This window comes from Typha latifolia, chromosome 11, assembly GCF_019914945.1.
Source record: "Typha latifolia isolate L0001 chromosome 11, TyphaL0001v2, whole genome shotgun sequence".
NCBI lineage: Eukaryota > Viridiplantae > Streptophyta > Magnoliopsida > Poales > Typhaceae > Typha > Typha latifolia.
Genome location: NC_133096.1, coordinates 6,779,752 through 6,801,022, shown reverse-complemented (window position 1 = coordinate 6,801,022; position 21,271 = coordinate 6,779,752). Strand labels below are relative to the sequence as shown.

Here is a 21,271-nt window from a genome sequence, read left to right as displayed (position 1 = left end):
AAAGAGGCACAGACTATTGTTGAATTTATTGCACCAGTAGTTTCGAGATGGTCAACATCCATTAAGATATGAGCAATCTTTTTTTTTTTTCTTTTTTTTTTTTTTTTTTTTTTGAAATGAGGGGCTATATTAGCTCATGAAACTTACCCTAGCTAAAGTAGCGAGGTGTCAAGAAAGAAAATTTTACACGAATCTGGGGGATAGTGTAAAAGCCCAGAATTTTAAAACATAAAAAAATATATATATATATATAATTATTTAGATAATAAGGAATTTTATTTTATCTCTTATATTTTAGAATTCTGATTAAATTAAATTAAATTTTTAGATATATATTTAAGATATTAAAATTTCTATTCTTATAGAACTCTTATTATATTTTTATAATTATAAAAAGAGGGCTCAGAAGAAAATACTAAATGGAATTTTAAGAGAGAAGACAGGAGTGGGACTGTAGCAGTGCTACAATAATTAAGTTTAAGTACTAGTCGTAGCTCCAATTTTTAATCTAACAATACCATCACAAATACAACATAATTTTAAATTTCTAGTCTATACAAACTTCAAATGTTTTGAACAAAAGCAAACAACAACATTGCTTCAAGTCTCCAATTGTCTAAATATCATGACCCAACACTAACATTAACTAAGAGTGTAAATGAGTCGAACTTGATTGAGCTTGGCTCTGATTTTATTTGAATTGAAATTAATTTTGAATATAGATTTATGATTAAGCTTGAATTAAAATTATTTTAATTTAAACTAATTTTAAATTTGAGCCGAGCTTGAGCTTAAACAAACTGCTCAATTAGCAATTTCAAGTCAATTTTAAACTTGAGCAAACTTAAATTGATTTAGGCTTTAATCAAGCTTGAAATAAAGTCAAATTCAACTATAAAGATATAAATATTACTAAAATATACATTACAAGCAAAAGATCAAAAGATTTAATAATATATTACTCATAATATATATATATCTCGAACCTTATTGAGCCGACCTATCGAGCTGGCTTGAGATCAAGCTTGATCTAGCCTTATTGAGCCAACTCGAGCCTACCAATAGTTAACTCTACTAATGCAGCAGACAAAGGTGTTAGAGAGGAGGGAGAGCCATTCAAGACGGTCTCCAACTCCAACTCCAACTCCAACGATGCCCTCAATTGACCAATCAGTAAGTAGACTACATCCAGACAGTCACTAAATGCACAGATTTGCCTGAAAGCATTATAGTGAGCCACAAATTTATTCAGTCCTTACACAAAGAGCCAGGGCTTCACCCATCCTTGCATTCCTGTAGTTTGTAATATGGATGAAATTAGCCAAAATGAGTGAGTGAGAGTCTAATATGGATGGAATTAGCTAAAATGAGTGAGTGGGGAGACTCCCATGTAGCAATACCCAGACCCCCATTGTGGCTTCCCCACCAAGCAACATCAACCCGAAGAACAGTGACCGAACTAGGGGGGAAGGAAGTCGGAAGTCCGGACTAGTAGGATGGGGGAACAAGTCTGTGGCTGCCAAGCAGGAAGGATCACAGGCACAAAGGGTTTTGTCCGGATGGAATTTATTAACCAGATAAAGCCTGCAACCAGACACAATTGTTTGTGATCCGAGTTCCACTGCAGCTGGGATGTTTAGCTAAAACACGCAAATAACATAAATTAAGTTCAAATTACTGCAAGATAACCTCCAATTCCACGAGATTGGCACATCTTTCCCAATGGAGAAGAGATAAGAGCGCATATATTTCTAGCGGAGAGAGAGAGAGAAATGTTAAATTATAGTATTTATTATTGTGCAAAATAGTCCAATGGGTAAGGAAAGCGAGAGCAAAACTCTTCACCCTCAAACAAATTGAAATAGAATAGCAATAATTAGGGCAAACTAAATATTAGCAAAACTAATATTAATATCAATATGAGAACTCCAAATCTAAGATGCTAGTTGTAGAGAACTTCTAATACTCATACTAATCACCAATTAAAACTCTAAATATATATAAATTAAGAATAAGAAAGAACGAAAGACGAGATTTACGTGATTCGACGACATGCCTACATCCACGGGTGTGCAAAGCTTCAATCCACTAGTAGAGATGCAAATACAAGGTTTCCCCTCTCTATTCTCTCATAAATATAATAGAAGAGTGCTTTCTCACAAAACCCTCTCCTCTTGCAAAATGCCCACTTTTGTAAGATCCAAATACAAGAGTTTCTAAGTCTCTAATAGAGATGCAAATAGAGGTGTGCCATCTCAAAGTCCCTTGCCCCCTTACAAAAGCTCTCTCCTTATATTGCTCCACACACACAAATCTTAAAATCCAAACATTGGTATTTATAGTGCTGACTCAAATCAGCGAAAATCTCATCTTGGCGTTCGAACACCCACGAGTCCCATTTGAACGCTTGCAGAATGCAAATCCTCTCGGGAAAATGTGTTCAAATGCCCTCAGGGCCCGTTTGAACTCCAGCATCGTGCAAAACTTCTCTGGACTTCACGTTCAAACGTTTCAAACGCCTGTGTGCACAGCTTCTCAAGATTTTGCGTTCGAACGCCCAGACGTAGAAAATCTCAAAACTATTGAAATTTGAGTTTGAGTCCAACTTCAATATGATTCTCTCGTATCCATCCTGATCTGAACTCCAGCTACCCTCACCTGCGCAGCACGAGATGACTTTTAAGAACTGGTTTGATGACAGTTGAGCTAATACGGGATTAGAGTTAAAAAAAAAAAGGAGTCTTCTTCCCCAATAGTCGGGCTGCTACAGTCATAGCATTGCTCCCTTCCCCTCCAGAGATCCTTCTCCTCAAGGATCTAGAGCCGGAAACTGCCTCACGAGAGCATGGTAGTCCTCCTAATTAGCCACATGCAGCAAAGAGTTTGCCGACTGAAGCTAGAATTTGTGAAACTACTTTGTTTCCCTTATTGATCAAGTGTCATGCTAAGATTTTCTCGGTTGCAGCAATGATTCACCCTCAATGTCTACCCGACATAAAACAGCCTGTGCTTGGATGGACGGATCTAGGCGAAGCTTGAGCTAGGGGACACATGGAAGACAGTAGTATGTTTGAATTCGGAGAAAGGAGAAGTTTGTAGGCAATTGTGCCAATGTGAGAAAGGACGGTTTTGCTGAAAGCTTGAAATTCTGCTGGAATCCAACTGAAGACTGTCGGTGTGGTTGTAATTTGATATTAGACCAAATCTCCTTCAGAAAATTCCTTAGTTGTCCTCTTCTTATCAGCAAAGAAAAACTTCATTTTACCTTGGGCCTTAGTTAATTCAACCCTGAGCAATGCTACTACCTGATTCCTTTCAGTTAGGCAGGCCTCCAGAGCAGCTAAAGGGTAACTGGCTCGACAGAGAGTGCAATTTGAGGTGGTGGGTTTCAAGATGCGACGAGAGAGAGCCATTGATTCCATCTCTTGGGCCTTGAGCTCGTAATGCATTTGAGATATGATTCCAAACAAGCCTCCACTCTTTCAGTTTGCCCATTAGATTGTGGGTGGTAAGCCAAGCAGAGGTTTAAAGTAATGCTTAAGTAAGAAAAAAGTTCCTTCTAAAAGCTGCTGATAAAAATATAGCCTCTTTCACTGACGATGGACTCGAATAATCCATAGAATTGATAAATGTGATCCAAGAACAATATAGCCACTTGCTTTGCGGAGCTGTGAAAGGATGTGACGGGGACGAGGAAATAAGAATATTTGCTAAGTCTGTCCACCACTGCAAAAATGACCTCTTTGCTATAAGAATGCCCATGCTTATTTCTTTGATAAAGATTCCAAAATTTAGTGAAAATGATAAGCAATTCTTTAATCCAGAGCCAGTGGAAGAAACTGTTTGATTCTTTGGTAAGTGGCCTGCAGTCCTGAATACCCGTCAGTTGTAGAGGCTTGTACAATTGTAAGGACTTTAGTTCTGATGTCAGTAGTCGTACCCAAATAAATTCTGTCATGGTATCTTAGTAATCCTTGAGACAATTTGAAGTGGGCATGCAAATTGGAGATGGATAATTGAGGCAGGACTAAGCTATCTTGTGCATAAGATGCTAGAACCTCTTCCAGCCAAGTTGGTGTAACCACAGTGATGACTGCAAGTGAACCATCAGCTTCAGGCAAGCGAGAGAGAGCATCAACTGCTATATTTTTCCTCCCCTTCTTCTAATAAAATTCATAATTAAAAGACAAGTAATTTGGTTAGCATTTTTCTATAACACATTATGAATTCTCTGCTCCAAATAATATTTTACACTCTCAAGATCAGTGTGGATAATGATATGATTACCATCCAAATAAAATTTTTATTTGGAGACAGGTAGCACAATAGCCAAAAGTTCTTTTTCATAGGTAGAGTGGGAGAGGAACTTACTACCTGATGTTTTACTAAAGTAGGCAATCGGTGGCAACCTTGCAGCAAAACAGCTCCTACTCCAGTCCCACAAGCATCAGTTTCAAGTTCAAATGGTTTAGAAAATTTTGGGGCCTTCTTGAGTAGTGAAAGTGATTCTTGAGATGCTGTGGTCCAGTGGAAAGCATCCTTTCAAGAGATCAGTGAGTGGTCAAGACATAAATTCACAGTTCAAGACAAACATCCTGTGATAGCCAGTCAGACATAAATTCACAGCTCACATTTTTAAAAAATAGGCCACTCAAACATGCATTGAATTTTTGAAAGATCTTCTGCTACTCTATCTTTAAAGATAAGATTTCCCAAATACTCAATGGTTGAAATAGCAAAAACACACTTGGATTGCTCGGCAAATAGCTTATGTTCCCTCAACAGTAGAAACACTTGTTCTAAATGACTTAGATGATCTGATAATGAGCTGGTGTAGAGTATAATATCATCAAAAAAATACCTGAGACAATTTTTTTGAGGAAAGACTTGAAGACATCATTGGAAGGTTGTCGGGGCATTGCAAAGGCAAAAAAGCATCACCTTGAACTTAAAATGGTCATGGTGGGTGCGAAAAGCAGTCTACTAGATGTTTGTAGGAAACATTTGAATTTGGTGATAACCTGACCTCAAATTCAATTTAGAGAAGACTTGTGCACCATGTAATGTTGTGCAAAATACTCAAATGGGTGAGGAAAGTGGAAGCAAAACTCTTCACCCTCAAACAAATCCAAATAGAATAGCAATAATTTGGGGCAAACCAAATATTAGCAAAGCTAATATCAATATCAATGTGAGAACTCCAAATACAAGATGCTAGTTGTAGAGAACTTCAAATGCCCAAAGTAATCACAAATATGAACACCAAATAGATGCAAACCATAAAGAGAAAAGAGGGAGAGACACGATTTACGTGGTTCGATAATATGCCTATGTCCACGAGTGGAGCAATTTTCAATTCACTATGCAAATATTCAAATATAAAGAGTTTACAACTCTAATCTCTCTCTAAACAATGGTGGCTCTCCCCTTCAAGTTTTTCTCTCTTGTAAAATGCCCATACCAAACCCTAAAACCCAACATTTCTATTTATAGTGTCGGTTCACATTGGGTTTTTCCACGTCGTGTTCGAACACCCTTAAGGGCGCATTCGAACGCGCCGAATATCAAAGCAGCATAACCAAAGGGGCGTTCGAACGCCTGTGGGGTGCGTTCGAATGCGCCCAGTAAATGCAGACTAGCGTTCGAACGCCAAAGCCCTGTTCGAACGCCTGCAGAAATAGCTGCTCTCGGGTTGGCTCACGTTCGAACGCGGCTGGGCCATTCGAACGCCTGCATCACCCAGTCTCTATCTGGGAACTACATTCGAATGCCCTCAGGGCCCATTGGAACACACTGGCACATCAAGCATGCAAAATGCTGAAATCTGAATTTGAGCCAAAGATCAATATGTAATTCGTCCAAAAGTTCATCTATAAGAGGAATAAGGTATTTATCTTTGATAGTGAGGTCATTTAACTTCCGATAATTAACACATAATCGCCATTCGCCATCTTTTTTTCTTAATCAGCAATATAGGCGAAAGAAGGGTTGTGTTTGCTGAATCACACCCGATTGGAGAAGTTTTTGAACAATGTCCACCGTTGTCTTTTGAGCAAAAGGATGGGTCTTTGATTAGATGGAATTGCATCCGATTTTAAGTGAATATGGTGATAATGAGATCTGATGGGAGGTAATTCCTCTGGCTCAGCAAAGACATCTGAATATTTGAGAAGCAATTCAGTTACTTAGGTGCGGAGAGAAGTGTGGTTTGTGGTGGCAGCTAGCGAGATGGAAAAAGAGCTATCCAAGCCAAGCACAGTGACTTTCATCATCAATTTGTCAAAGGAAGCACCTGAAATAAGTTGACAAGATCAATCTAAAGTCATTCCTATCAAACAAATTGTTTCTCCATCTCGCTGAAGTTTAACCTGGAGTTTATCAAAGTCAAATAAAATTGGACTAAATTATTTCATCCAATCAACTCCTAACACCATGTTTCATCCCCCTAATTGAAGAATTCTCATATCAGCACTCAATGTGTAACCTTGCATAGTCCAAGTTAAATTACTTCAAACTGAAAAGCTAACCACCCTTGGCCATTTGTTACCGTGACTTGTAAAAGTGGAGCTTGCTCTAGCAAATAGTAGCCTTCTGTAGCAATTATTGGATCAAAGAAACTATGCGTACTATCAGTATTGATTAGAATGTGAAGTGGTTATTATTCACAAGGCCCTGAATTCGAATAGTGCTAGAAGAACAATGACCAGCTAATGCGTGCAATGAAATTTTCTCCGTGGGTGTTGAATCTTTGGAAGAATCTGCTATTGTGAGCTCTTCAAATGCCTCCTCAACCTCTTCGGTGTCCAAGTTCATCATAAAGATTTGATATTTAAGGTCTTGTTTGATTTGAGACTAAGTCCTGAACTTGATTAGTTGGTCTCATTTCTTAGTTTTGAATTTAAAAAAATAAATTTGATTAGATATTAAAAAAAAATATTTAATTACTGAACCAGATTAAGAGTTCCTGAACTCAAAGCAAACAAAGCCTAATGCACTCGTTCACCTTCTCTAAACCTCATCACAACTGTAATATAAACATTTATCTTTTCTAGCTTTCATTTTAGTGAAAAATAGCTTGTGTATTGGAACCTATTCGATAGTGGGTTTAACGATATTAGGTAGAACAGAAGGCTGCAGAGTGGCTTTACTAGCAGTAGGATGAGCAAAAGAGTTGGCACTAGAATGAGAAGAGGATCTGTGTGGGAGGTAAATTCTAAGCCCCTTCAACTTTAGGAATATCTTTTTTCTACTTTGGATTGTATACCTTAATCTAGAATGAGAAGTAAAAACACTATTCATTAAGATTAAAAATACTCTTCCCCCCTTCCTACTACGGCCCCTCCTTCCTACTACAAGTGTAAGCGAGTCGAGCCTAAGCGAGCCAGCTTTAACTCAGGCTCGACTCAAAATTACTTTCGAGTTGGGCCAAGACTGAGCTCGAGCCGAGCCGAATTCGAGTTTAAAATGAGCATATTATTAAACCTCATTTAAGCTGATCCGATTCGAGCCCAAGCCGATGGAGGAGGATGAGGCGGCAACTTGGTGAAGGAGGGCGAGGCGGCAGCTTGGTGAAGGAGGGCGAGGCGGCGGCTTGGAGGAGCAGGACGATGACGAGGCGGCAATTTGGAGAAGGAGGACGACGACGAGAGGAGAGAGAGGAGGCGGGTTAGAGAAGGTGGAGGACGAGCTGGGTTAGAGGAGGAGGAGGGTAAGTTGTGAAGGAAAAGAGGAAAGAGACATTGCACTTAGATCTAGCATTTGAACCGAGCCTATCAAGCCAAGCCTAAGCAAGCTGGCTCCAACTTAGACTCGGCCCGAAATTATTTTTAAGCCGTTAAACGCAGCTCAAGCTCAACTCAGCTCTAATCAAGTTGAGCCAAATTCGAGCTTCAGTCGAGCTGAGCCCAAGCTGATCCCGAGCCGCTCGTTTATTTTGACAGCCCTACTTCCTACCACTCATCTATCTCATTTCACAACCAAAAAGTTTCAACTCAATTTTTCCCTTCCAATTTTCTCTTTCCTACAATCCTACCACTCACCTCTCATTTTTTACTCAAGTTTTTTCATAGTCTAGGAAAACCATGGTGTTAATATTCATGTGAAAACCAAGTTTAGAGAGCAAATTAGTAATTTTAACTAACAAAATAGGTGTTAATATTTCTTAACCATATTTTAAAAAAATGTTTATAATATGTAAAAAGCAAAATTTTAATTTTAACAGTCAAAATGGGTATTAATATTTGGTAACCATGTTTTAGGGAAAATGGGTATAACATGTGAAAACCAAGTTTAAAAAGCAAAACAGTAATTTGAACAATCAAAACGGGCATTAATATTTCTCAACCATGTTTTAGGAAATACGGATATATCATTTGTAAATCAGGTTTAACGAACAAAATAATACTTTTACCGGTCAAAACAGGTGTTAATATTTCTTACCCATATTTTAGGGAAAATGGGTATAATATGTGAATATTAGGTTTAAAAGGTAGTAATTTTAACAATCAAAATGGGTGTTGATATTTCTTATCTATATTTGAAGAAAAATGAGTATAACATGTGAAAGTTTAAAGGGCAAAATAGTAATATGGATGGTGTAATTTGAGGGTCCAATAAGTAGCCATTCCAAAACTAAAAATAAAAATATATAGTCAGTGGCAAAATAATAGAGAATACATTAGGGGTGAAAACGATTCGCATACCAATCAGATAGTGCTCAACTTATATCAGGATCCATATTTTTTACTCTGGATATGAATTTGAACACGTATATTAGACCGGTAGCAAAATTTAAAATTATATTCTAACTAAACGAATACGAATATTTTTCTAGTATGGATTAAATATTAAACAGATACGAATATGAACCGGATATGAATTGGATATTAAACGGTACAAATACAAACTGAATATTAATTAAATCTTAATCGGGTACGTGTACAAATCGGAAAATAATCAAATCTTAATCGGATATGAATACAAAATGAATCTATTACTAGTATCTATACATAAAGAGGAAAACTCACAAAATCAACTAATAAATTTACTGCAAAAACATAAGATGCACACTAGCATCCATACATAGACTTGATCAAATGGCCCAGCCCACCCGTGCCCGGCTCGACCCGGCCCGAACCCAGTTTAGGCTCGGCCTCGCCTGAGCCCGAACTACCCATTGGTGGCACGAGCTAGCCCTTTGCCCGCCCGACCCGGCTCGAAAGCCCGCCCGTTTGGCCCGCAACTAGGCCCGCCTGTTATGCTACAGTGGCCCCTGGTTGCTACAGTACTTTTCCCGTTCTGCTACAGTAATTTTTTTGTATTATACCGTTTTGCATTATTTAAGCACACCTTTAAAAAATTTTAATTTTTTTTAATTTTTTTTAGATGGAGGAATAAAAATATTTTTTTTAAAAAATAAGCTAATAGTTAAAAAAAATTCTAAAAATAGCTAAAATATGGGTTGGGCCGAGTGATTGGTGGGTCGGGCCGGCCCGGCCCGACTAGCTAGCCCGATCTCTCACGGGCCGACGGGCGGTAACGGGCTAGACTATTCTAGCCCGGCCCGGCCCAAGTGATTGGTGAGTCGGGCCGTGAACAAATACTTAAGTTCGGTTGGCCCGAAAAGCCCGGCCCGCCCAATGATCATGTCTATCCATACATAAGATTTATGATTATGTACTCTACACATCTATTGCACAACATACGTAATATTATGAAGAATATGATATATCAAATAATGAATGCTCATTTGGTAAGATGCAACTTCTACACATCTATTGAAGTCTTATTGTCTTAGAATTAAACTAAAACATTTCATAACATGCATGCTTAGACCTTTCAATAAATCCTGTCCAAATACAGTAACATTCAATAAGAATTAGACTTGTACTAGGATGGAAATAGGAAAGGCCCTCAAAGAGTTGGAGCATATGCAAAACCTGGTTGGAACAAGTTTCCTTTGATCCTGCATAGTAAACAAGGATGTCAGATAAAGTTTAAGATATGGACATATAGAATAAAGAAAGAAGCAGAGTATTAAGGGAAGGCGTAGTTAAGAAACTACAGAATGTTACCTTAGTTGAGGGATAGACTTGAACTGTTTTAGTACATAACCATTGAAATGATTATTTTCAATGTTTCTGGAAAGATGAAATCAATTAGCATCACAAAGTGCACGAGAGGGATGGAAAATATCCAATTACATTGAACTTTGAGTATATGTCGCTTACGGAAGAATAAAAAAAATCAAAGGCATGCACACCAAAATAATTCTGCAGATTATGCTTACACAGAATGAAGGTTTGTCAAGGATCTAAATGAACTTGGAAGATCACCAGTAAAGTAATTGAATGACAAGTCCCTGAAATATTATCATGAAGAAACTGAAGAATTAGAAGGAACTAAAAGATCCAAAAGCAAACTTAGGACAACTTGAAATAACTGAGGAATAAAAAAACCTTCAAATTCAAAGGTTCTTTTTATATATTTAGGTATGTGAGAACTTTGTCCTTAGAGCCGCACATCACATACAATGAAATAATAGCGTGGGATCCCACAATGTTTCTGTACTTTGCATGTCCATGAAAACATTGTCAATTGGTCCTGAGAGGGTGTTGCTGCTGACATTGCTGCACCATAAGAAGAAATTAGATCAACTCTAAGATTAAACTTCTTCCTCAAACCCAAACAGATAATTGCAGCTAATAAAGTTACAAATTCTTGAGAAACTTTAACGAAGCCAACGATGGCGGAATGTTGCCCATGAACTTATCTAGCAAATTTTCTACATTTGAAGACCACAAACACCACCATAAGCCAACAACAATACCCAAATTAATACCTAAACAAGTACATAAAAATATAAATTTCAAGTTCTTAGAAGTGAATTCACAGTTCTTTGAAAGAAAAGGAGGATGGAATGTTTGAAGGCAAGAACCCATCAACCCCCAAACCTCTGATATTACTGCACTCGACAAATGAACTTAAATTAGCTATTCCAAAACCATATCTTATGGTGTCGGAGTCGTCAGACAGCTGGATACGGCGGATCATCGATGAGAGTGAAGGAGAGAAATGGGGATAGCATCTCAGTCGTCGAAATCGTCAAAGGACTAACCGGCAAAGTTGTCGCATAGCCGGAGTGGATGGATCATTGGAGAAAGTGAGGGAGAGAAATAGGGATGGCGTCGAAGAAAGTGAAGGAGAGAAATGGGGATGGCATCAGAATAGTTAGAATCGTCGAAGGACTAACTGGCAGAGTCATTGGACAGCCGAAGTCGACAGATTGTCAGAGAGAGCAAGAGAGAGAAATGGGGATGGGTTTGAGAAGTGGCGGATGGTGATGGTGAAGAGGGCTTGAGAAGTTAGGGTGAGGGGTTTTATCTTAACGGGTCGAGTTGGTTTCTAAGAGTAGGATATTTGTTAATATTGTATAGCATATGAGTAAACGAATATCTGACTGTATCCATATCCAAACAGATAGAGTATACCATATGCAGATCCGGATCTGAATATTTTTATAAACTGCGATCCGTATCCGTATCTCTATCCGGGTCGAGTAAGTTATTTTGACCCGTATCCAACCCAATCCTACTTGGATAGCGGGTCGGATCGGATTAAATCTCCTTTTTCACCCCTATATTGCATACATAGAAGGGTAATATATAATAAATAGAATATCTAGCAAGGTTATGATGAAGCATTGCATACCAATCAAACATCGCATAGCTACCTTTCAAGTAGCAGTGATCTCTCTAGCATTGCACACCCAATGGTGACATCACAAGCATTAAACACCTACAACAACCTCACAAGCATTGAACACTACAGCGACCTCTCAAGCATTACATACCATGCCCTATAAGATATTGCATATATATAAAAGGATAATGCATATATGGATGCATACAATGCATATATAGAGTGTGATATTTTAGTAGTTCATCTCTCATCAATCTACTTTATATCTACAATTTTTATAAAAGACAACATTTTTTCTCCTTCTTTATCTTCATCTATCCCATTGAGTTCAACTTCACAAAATCGTCATGATTCAAAGAGTCTCCTTTTCACTGCCTATAGGGTCACCATTTTGCAACCATTCAACTAAGCGGACCCAATGATTTAGAAGGGAAAATTCACAGACTACTCATTTGTACACTAAATTAACGATCACCAGGACCATAGTCACAAATCAGTGAGGCAATTTACTCATCTCCATGTGGAACCAAAGTTTTGAAAACATAGAATGTAAGACAATCTATTTAATGGAAGCAATCATATCTCAAAGATACCAACGATGAAATAACTGGAGCTAGCTTCATCCTAAGATAAATTTTAAGCAGCAAATTATTAAAGACAAAAACAGCAAATGATGCCATAAGCAACAGAAACTGATTGTACCAACCAGAAATAAAAAGCTGACGTAAAGAATCACCAAAAAAATGACATTTTAATGGTATATGCACACCAAGATTGTAACATCCCGTTCCAATTAAAAAAAAAATAGCGAGCGCGCGTGCCTAGCACATGCGCTGCCTTACCCTTTCCCCCTCCCTTTCTTCTTTTATTTTTTCTTCTTTTCTTTCTCTTCTTCTGTTCCCCCCGCAGCCGCCACTCTCTCCATTTTCTCTTCTCGCGTGCCGGAGTTTGCCATCGCCGTGTATTAACTTGTCGATAAGTCTCCTTCCAGCTCATGAGGTTAATTTGGGTTAATAATTTTGTTAGTGCCTTCTCTCTTCCTTCTTCCTCATCGTCGGCTTCATCGGGTGATTAGTCGGCCAACGTCTTCGTGCCTTCCCGGGCCGGCCCCAACAGCTTCACCTACGCAAGAGGGAGTCATTGGCACCTTGCTTCGGGGCTCTCATAGCCTGGGTGACGGTGTGGACCAACTCCATGGCCGCCAGCCATGGAGGAGCCTTTCCTTTCGCCATCGGCCACCTTAGCTCGCCACTCGTGCATTGTGCACACTCCCCTCGACCCCTTCATCCTTCTAGCATGGGTCTTTCATTGATTTTTTTATGACTCACTGATCCGTTCCCCTCGTCACCATTGAGCTCTCCCCTCCATGTCAATCGTGCTTTCTCCCTGGTCGACACCTCGTGTGCCTTTTCCCCCGGCCAGAGAGAAAGGCCAGCAAGTGAGTGGCCCGACTGTCGGTGTCGACAATCGCCGGCAACCACTCCCTTCCTGGCATGCCTAAATTAAGGATGAGAGGTTGGCTGTGAGGTTGGGCTGGGTGCAGCCCAGCCCATCTCGGGCTTGGGTTGGGTGCGGCCCAACTTAAGTGGTGGGTTGGGCTGCGGCCCAACCCATGTTGTTTGGGTTGGACTGGGGCCTAGCACAAGAGGCTTTTAGGCATTGCAAGGTTAATTCCTTTTGGGGCCTTGGGCCCAATCTGATGGGCTTATGTTGGACTCTTGGGCTTTGAGGTAGCCCAAGTAGAGTAATTACTCCCTAATTATTTTAAATTACTTTAGTCATGTTATTTAATTATTGTCAGCAAACTTGAGCTTTAATATTAATTATCAATAAGGAATAGTATTGTTAGATATAGTAATTGCCATAAATTAATATTAATAAATGAGGCAATAGATGAAAGTACTACTACGAATTGCTTTAATGGGAATTTATCTCTAATTGGAGTTTGATAACTATATTAGATGCCGACTATATTCAATAAAGTAAATTAACCCAATGTGGTATATTTATTTATTTCGAATCGACTGTAACTAGTGAAACAGTAAACATTATGAAAATAATATTAATAACCATTAATGGTGCGTCAGACCGTTATAATTAAAATACCAACACTACTAGATTAATAAAGATAAGAATTTTTTGATGGACCTACTCAAACCTATATCCGATGTCAGTAGGATTATTTAATTATTTAGTGGTAGAATTGTTATACTCATGTTTTATTACTTTCATTATCGAGATGGACTCCGTGCTATGCAAGGATGATCTGTGGCACGGTTGAAGTTGATTAACTTGAAAACTTGTCAGGCAAGTAAATCCTTCGTAATCTAAGAATAATGTAACATTGATGTGATGTTAACTCTATAAATTCATGATATGCAAATCACATGTGTGCAAATAATTTATTTATTGCTCAACATTATCATATTTACTTTACTGCTTCATAATTATTTACAGATTGTTGGTGCATACCTGAGTATGATAACTTTGATGGACATGACATATGATTGATGATGTGATCATTACATTACTTGCATGTATTACCACGTAGTTAAGTCTGGACTAGACAGTGCCCCTCACTAACTCAACCCGAGGTTAAAGATAGAGTTCATTGTATGGTGCCTATGAGATAAATAGTCTATGCCTCAGGTCGTTAGCCTGAGTGACATTCAGGCGATCACATTGCCCTGTCAGAGACTAGACACTAGTAATATAAAACTATGATTAAGAGGTAGGGGTCTTTGACCTAACGATACCTGATGACGCAGGATCATGGCGTCCATTGATGAGCTTGAGGCTCTGGACTATCCTACTATGGGCGGTGATAATTGTAGAGAAGGTGATATGGGCTTACGACTGGAGTCCTTAGTCTGTTGGCCACAGACAACCAGTTATATGCAGCATCGCCAGGCATGTAGGGGCGATAGTACCGCTAGATGTCTATCACTCCTCGATGTATGAGATAATTAGTGAGCATGTGTTTATGATGTGGTGGATAGCTCGATAAGCATATTATGATGATTTATGGCTATGACTCTGTGGGAGCATGAGAGCAAAGATTTGATAGTTTAAACAATGCATATCATATATTCCCTTATTATTATATATGAGTTGTCGATATGGACATAAAAGACATATTACATTAATGCATTATTATGATCATGTTGTTATACATGCATATTTTGTGACATCTTTCCTTACACTACTTTTAGACTGTATAACTGTATACTTGATGGGCTTTATGCTCACCACCTTCGGTGAAAATGTTTTCAGATTAGTTGATGACCCCGAGTTTGCAAGGAGCTAGTAAAAAGTTGTTTATAATCTCTTTTATCTATTTCACTGTGGTACGCAGATATTTACCCTATTTAAGTTATATGGATATGTACGCAGTATTTTGGATTTCTTTTGTTGCATTATTTATAGAAATGTGAGGTCTTTATTTTGTTATTGTGTAGAAACTTAACCAATAGGTCACGTGAAAACCACATGGTTTCCACCCATGTGAGAGGCACGTGTATTTGGTGGCAGGTGTTTCAAAGATGATCAAAGCTATATTACCTAACTTGCAGCTTTTGCATATATTGACTCTCCTCTTGATTGTCCCTAGAGATGCATTTTTAGATTCTTGAAGTATTGTACTAGTTATTTAGAAGTTTATCATATTTTGTGCATGAAATCACTATATTAACATGTAAAAGAAAAATTAAAAACTATAGAGAAAGGGATGATGTAAGCTTTCTTATTAGACAGCATAAATTGAGTTGGGTGAAATACTGGCATCTGGTGGTACCTGTTTAAGCCATCAAAGCAGGATTTCCTCCTAAATTAGTCAGAGATATATATGGTTGGGATGTGAGCAATGTTATGTCGTTCAGGTCCACCCTCATGATACTGCTCTTTCAACATAGGATGGCACTTCTCTACACATAGGTATTTGAGACACCTCAAAGACTCATTGCCCAGAAGTGACTGGAAGTTGGGGCAGTTGCTTACTGTTAATTCATCAAATGAGAGGTTCTTCAAACATAAAGGCAAGCATCGGAGACTATTGCAACCTCTGAATTTTAGCTTCTTGAGGGATTTGAGGAGATCAAATGCCTCCTCCATATTGTTAGTAAAGGTCGCGAGCTCATTTAAACCTTCGACCACCAGAGACCTGAGGGAGCTGAGGCCTTCTCTAGAAAGCAGCACCATGAGCAGCAAGGGGTTGTCAATGGTGAGAGAGTTGAGTGATGACAACCCCACCTCTTCTTCCACTAGCTGTTCAACTTGGTTAGCCACTGAGGTGAGCTTTCCACAACCTGAAACTACTAAAAGGTCAAGGGAGATGAGAGTTCGCAAACCTCCAATGGATCTCAGTTCTCCACAATCAGTAAGAACCACATTGTGAAGTTTAATCAAGTGCTGCATCACATCGGCCGAGGGAAGGGCTGTAACATGTGGACACAACCTTATGGACAAGTACTGTAGTGAGGACAGGCCATGTAGACACCTGGATAGTTGCAAGTCTACAATACCACTATCATAGATACAGAAATTTACTAGTGATGAAGGCAGGAAGCAATCAAAAGGACAACAACCCATATGTAGTTCTCTCAAGTGCCTTAATTTGTCCTGTTGCTGTATGGACCATTCACTTATATTCTTCAGTTTTGGACACTGTGTGATAGATAGCCGATCTAGTGATAATGATGAAGAAGAAGATGATGATAAGGAAGTAGGGAAAAATGCTGGGAGAACGGCCAATCCCACTCTACTGATTACTAGGCATTTGATAGTCGAAGGGAGCGCAGGAAGTTCTGTCAATTTAGAGCAATCTTTGATTTTGAACTTTAAGAGACAAGGAAACAAATGTGTATCCTCGACTGCACACCAATCAGTCAATTCTGGAAAGTCTTTGAACACTAATTTCTCCAATGATGGAAATCCTCCACCGAAGAATTCACAGCCGACTCCTTTTATTGCATGCATCCGATATAATTTAAGAACCTTAAGTGACGAGAGTTGTCCAAGAGGTGGAAGCTCCTTCCAATTCCTGCAATCACTGAGCACAAGATGCCCTAGGGTGTCTAAATTAGGTTTTCCGATCAACCAAATTGGGGACAGGACACCATTGTAGCCTGTAACCTCAAGCTCTTTGAGATGGTGATGTGGTTGCAGCCCTTCCAACACTTCCTCCTCTACCTCATTTCTTGTGTTTCGTTCAGTGTTGCACCAAGATAACTTCAACGTAACAAGATCCTCTTTGTCTCTTAACCTCGCTTTTGTGGCATTCTGCTTACTCCCAACATTCTCAAGATTTCGTATCCAAAGGGATCTGACTTCCCTCATAGTCTTCAGCTGTCCATCCGTAAAACCACCCATCTTTTGCACACACAAAATTTTTAATTCCTGGAGACAAGTCAATCTACCTATTCCAGATATCATGGGGATCATTGATCCACTTGAAGCAGTATCCCAAGCCCAATAGCAACCAGTTTCTTGATAATCAATGAGATGTCGCAAGTTAATTAGCTTGTTCATACTTGGTGGTAAGCTATTATACTCCAATCCTTGAAGAACCAGCACTTGTAGATGGTAAAGTCTGCACACTGGATCCGACAATGTCTTAATACCAGTATAAGAGAGATTCAAGTAGCGTAGGTGTATTAAATTGCTTATGGACCTAGGTAATGCTCGCATCCGATAATTAACAATATTAAGGACACGTACACTTTTCAGTTGTTCAAATACAATCTGAAGATGAGCTACATTAAGGTCAGCTTTGTGCTTGGAGATGAGATTTAGGGTCCGCAGTTGCCTTAGTACAGATGTGTCCTTCATAAGTCTGGCTATGTTATTAGTCGTCAAAGATAAATGACGAACATAATTTGGAATTTCCCTTGGTTCATCACCTTCAATTCTACAACAGTCATATTTTGAAACAAATTCTGCCACATCATGCAATAAGTCATGTACCCTATATAAGTATATTTTGTACCCAGAATGTGTTTGCAAGTATTTATAACATGGTTGAAAGAATGCCTTTGATATCAAATCATCAAAATATTTTCCTCCAATATTCTCCATTTCCTTCTTTTCATAGTCATGCTGGATAAGACCCTCTGCTACCCACATGTATATCAAATCATCACGTTTGAATTCCCAATCTTTTGGAAATAGGCTACAGTATGCAAAGCACCTCTGCAGGTGTGCAGGAAGATGTTGGTAAGTCAATCTGAGAACTGGCATAATATCATCCTGGCCTTGTTCTAATTTCCATATATTACTCATCAAAATATTCTCCCAATGTCCACGACTCAGATCACCTTTCAAGAGCCCGCCCAGGGTTTTTGCAGCCAAAGGTGATCCCTTCAGCTTCTTTGCTATTTCTTTACCTATAGCTACTAAGTTGGAATACTGTTCAGGGTCAGTGCCACCAAATGCGCACATTCTAAAGAAAGACCAATACTCCTCCTCTGGTAATCCCTGCAATCTAATTGGATCCATAGAACCCATTAGTTTCGCAACCTTTTCTAGTCTGCTTGTTACAATGATCTTGCTTCCCTCTTTCCCACATAACAAGGGAGCACAGAGCGTCTGCCAGACTGTTCTATTGTTCTCATTCCATATGTCATCGAGGACGAGTAGAAACCTCTGTGAGCTTAACTTCTCTTTGAGAATCATTTGTAACTTATCTAAGTTTTCGATATCAGAAGAACTATAATGAGATTGAGCCTGCTCAAGGATCTCTCTTGTAAGCCTGACTACATCAAAACTATCTGAAACACACACCCACATAATTAGAGAGAAATGTTCTCTCACCCTCTCGTCCTTGCAGATGAGCTGTGCAAGAGTAGTCTTTCCAACTCCTCCAATACCGAGTATCGGAATGACAGACACATTTCCAGCAACATCACCAGATTTTGATTGTAGCAAAAACTTGATGATCTGCTCCTTTTCCTTCTCCCGACCAATAGGTTGGTCTGGCAGCATCGAGCTAGTGATGCGCCTGCTTGTCATCTCAGACATCTTGGAGCTGACATCAAGCTCTAATGTTTTAAGAAAGTCTCCCATATCAGCAGCAATTCTTTCTAACTTATCGACAACATTGTTCAGCTCATTGACGTCCTCATCACATGAAAAAAAGATCCTGATAACAGTACGAATACGTTTGGCGGTATTGAACAAAGGTGCGGCATGGGAACTCACCTCATATTTGTTGGCTTCCTGTTCAAGAATTCGATAATCAAATGTGTCGAGCACATCGTCAGCCTGGTAGGCTGCGTCTTTTATCCTCCACAACCATTGGAGCAACAAATAATTATGGATCTCCTGCCCCTCGGCCGCCACAATTGCATTCTTAATCTTAATCAGCAGCTCCTGCAACCTCTCCAGCTTGGCTCTGACATCCTTTTGCATATTGTACTTGCCGCTCAAGAAGGAGCCGGATTTGTTGATCATCTCACTGACAAGAGCAGACCCGAACAGCTCCGCCATTTGTTTGGTGCAATCTCTTCCTCCTCGCCAAACAGGGTAAACTCATAGATAGAGCAAACAAGTTGCAGGTAAGAGAGGCATGGTCAGAAAAGTCTTTATTGGTTGGAAGTTAGAAAATGATGCTGCTAAGTGAAGAGCCAAGAGACAAAAACAAATAAATGTGGTGGTATCCCATCTCATCTTAAAAGAATAATCAAAAAAAGACTCAGGGGTTGACTGAGGGCGAGTCGATCGCATCCATAGCGTAGGCGAGAAAATTACATCAAACTATTGCAATCTTCCAGAAAACAACGACGGCCACAAGAATATCCACTCAATTCGTTGCACCCAAAAAAAAAAGTTATATCCATTGGAACAACATGAATTCACAATAGCTAACTTGTTCATGCTTTGTAAAAACCAAGAACAATTCTGTGATAATTTTTCAAGTAAATTTACTTGGCATGGGCAAGATTAATACTCGGCTCTCGGAAGGAAAACAGAATTGATGAAAGCAATTTTAGTTACCTCGAGACATTGGAGACACTCGTACTCAGACAACAGAAGATAGTTTCTAACAAAACTTAAATTTCTATTTCCTCCTCGCAAGATCATTGGTTTCTACGATCGCAGGAGGGTTTCCTTGTGAACGAGAAAAGGAGGAGAAGAGTGGGTGGAGAGAGAGAGAGAGAGAGAGAGAGAGAGAGAGAGAGAGAGAGAGAGAGAGAGAGAGAGCGGAAGGGTCAGGTCGGGCCTTGCCTAGAGGGCTGTGATTCAAACCAGAGTCCCGCCTGGGCTTAAACCTCAGGTCTTGAATTTTTCTTCTTTTTAGGTTTTTCAACATAATTCATCCATACTAGGTGAGTGGGTCGGAGAATCTTTTAGATTCAATCCGAATATCCGATTCCTTATCCACTAATCTAAATTCTTTTGGGTTATAGCCATATAGGTCTGAATTCGCCTCTCCATTTTCATATCTGAATGCATATCTATGTTCAGATAGTTTAAAATACCATAAAAAGAGTGATATAAAAAAAAATATTTTTTCTTTTTATATGAAACTCTTGATCTACTTTCTGGATATATTTACCGATTATGCTGTAGATTCCAGTAATTTACAAGTTGTTATGGATCCAAAAATTCAATATCCGATTAATATTTGTATTTGTACTTAGTGGATGTGGTTTATGTTTATGAATCATGAAATTATAGGTTAATCATAACTAGACTAATAAGTTAGTCTTGCATAACATTATTGGATAACAACATCAATTTTCCAAAAAAAGGATAGAAACTACAACTTGTCCAAAGAGACGGGTTTAAAGCACTCTAATAAAAAAATATTAAATATATTCTGTCTTCCTGTACTTATGCACAAAATCACTTTAACCCTCTATATTTCAAAATATCTTAAACCCGTCCTTATGATTGAGACCATCATTTTTTCTATCAAACTTAGTCTAGCACCGCAAATAATAAAAAATACCCTCTCATATTTGTTAGGCAAAATAGATGAGTTCTCCGATTAGGTTTTTGTTTAACTCATTTTTGTCTTCTTCGTAACTAAAGAGGCTATGGGTGAAAAAGTAAGAGAAGAAAATGAGAGAACTTGTGGATATTCTTTAAAGGGGAAAAAATATTTATATAAGAGGAAAATGATATTATTGTAAAAAAAATGGATGATCTTACTTTAGTTGTAACTCATTAAGTATAGGGACTACTTCGGAACTTTTTGAAGTACATAAAATAAAGTGACTTTAGTTATAACGACAAAGAATAGTATTTGCGTGTTCAAACGCAATTCGGCACGTTTGAACACACCACGATGAAAATTATTGGTTTGTTAGAGTTTTAACTTGATTGTTAGGGTTATAAGAGTGAGCCTCTATAAATATGTGGAGAAAACTCTAGTCATTGTTGCCCTTATCTCCCTCTTTCTTACTATAGTCATTGGCGTCCTCTCCCACCTTCTTCCTTTCACCGTCTAAGTCCTCGATCGACTTCCTCTAACTCCTAATCCCCTCTTATGCAATAACTTCTCCCATTTACACCAAAAAAGCTCTCATAGCACCTATCTAGCAATTGAAGGGCTAATAAACTAGAATTCATC

At 38.8% G+C, this 21,271-nt stretch overlaps 1 protein-coding gene across 3 annotated transcripts; it reads right to left on the bottom strand.

Annotated features, from left to right (window-relative positions):
- Positions 1–9,727: 9,727 nt before the first annotated feature.
- LOC140798132 (disease resistance protein RGA2-like) lies at positions 9,728–19,915 on the bottom strand. Of its 3 annotated transcripts, XM_073151889.1 has the most exons (6): positions 18,895–19,915; positions 15,494–18,813; positions 10,458–10,628; positions 10,289–10,360; positions 10,074–10,139; positions 9,728–9,964 (listed from the first exon to the last, which is right to left on the bottom strand). In XM_073151889.1, the coding sequence occupies exons 1-2, from the start codon at positions 19,180–19,182 to the stop codon at positions 15,529–15,531; spliced, it is 3,573 nt and encodes a 1,190-aa protein (XP_073007990.1). In that variant the 5' UTR covers positions 19,183–19,915; the 3' UTR covers positions 9,728–9,964; positions 10,074–10,139; positions 10,289–10,360; positions 10,458–10,628; positions 15,494–15,528. The 3 variants fall into 3 exon arrangements, with proteins under 3 accessions (XP_073007990.1, XP_073007988.1, XP_073007989.1); XM_073151887.1 differs by having other exon boundaries at positions 15,494–19,915; XM_073151888.1 differs by having other exon boundaries at positions 10,531–10,628; positions 15,494–19,915.
- Positions 19,916–21,271: the final 1,356 nt, after the last annotated feature.

Coding starts and splice junctions, on each gene's coding strand:
- LOC140798132 (XM_073151887.1), bottom strand. CDS start 19,182: ATGGCGGAGCTGTTCGGGTCTGCTCTTGTCAGTGAGATGATCAACAAA.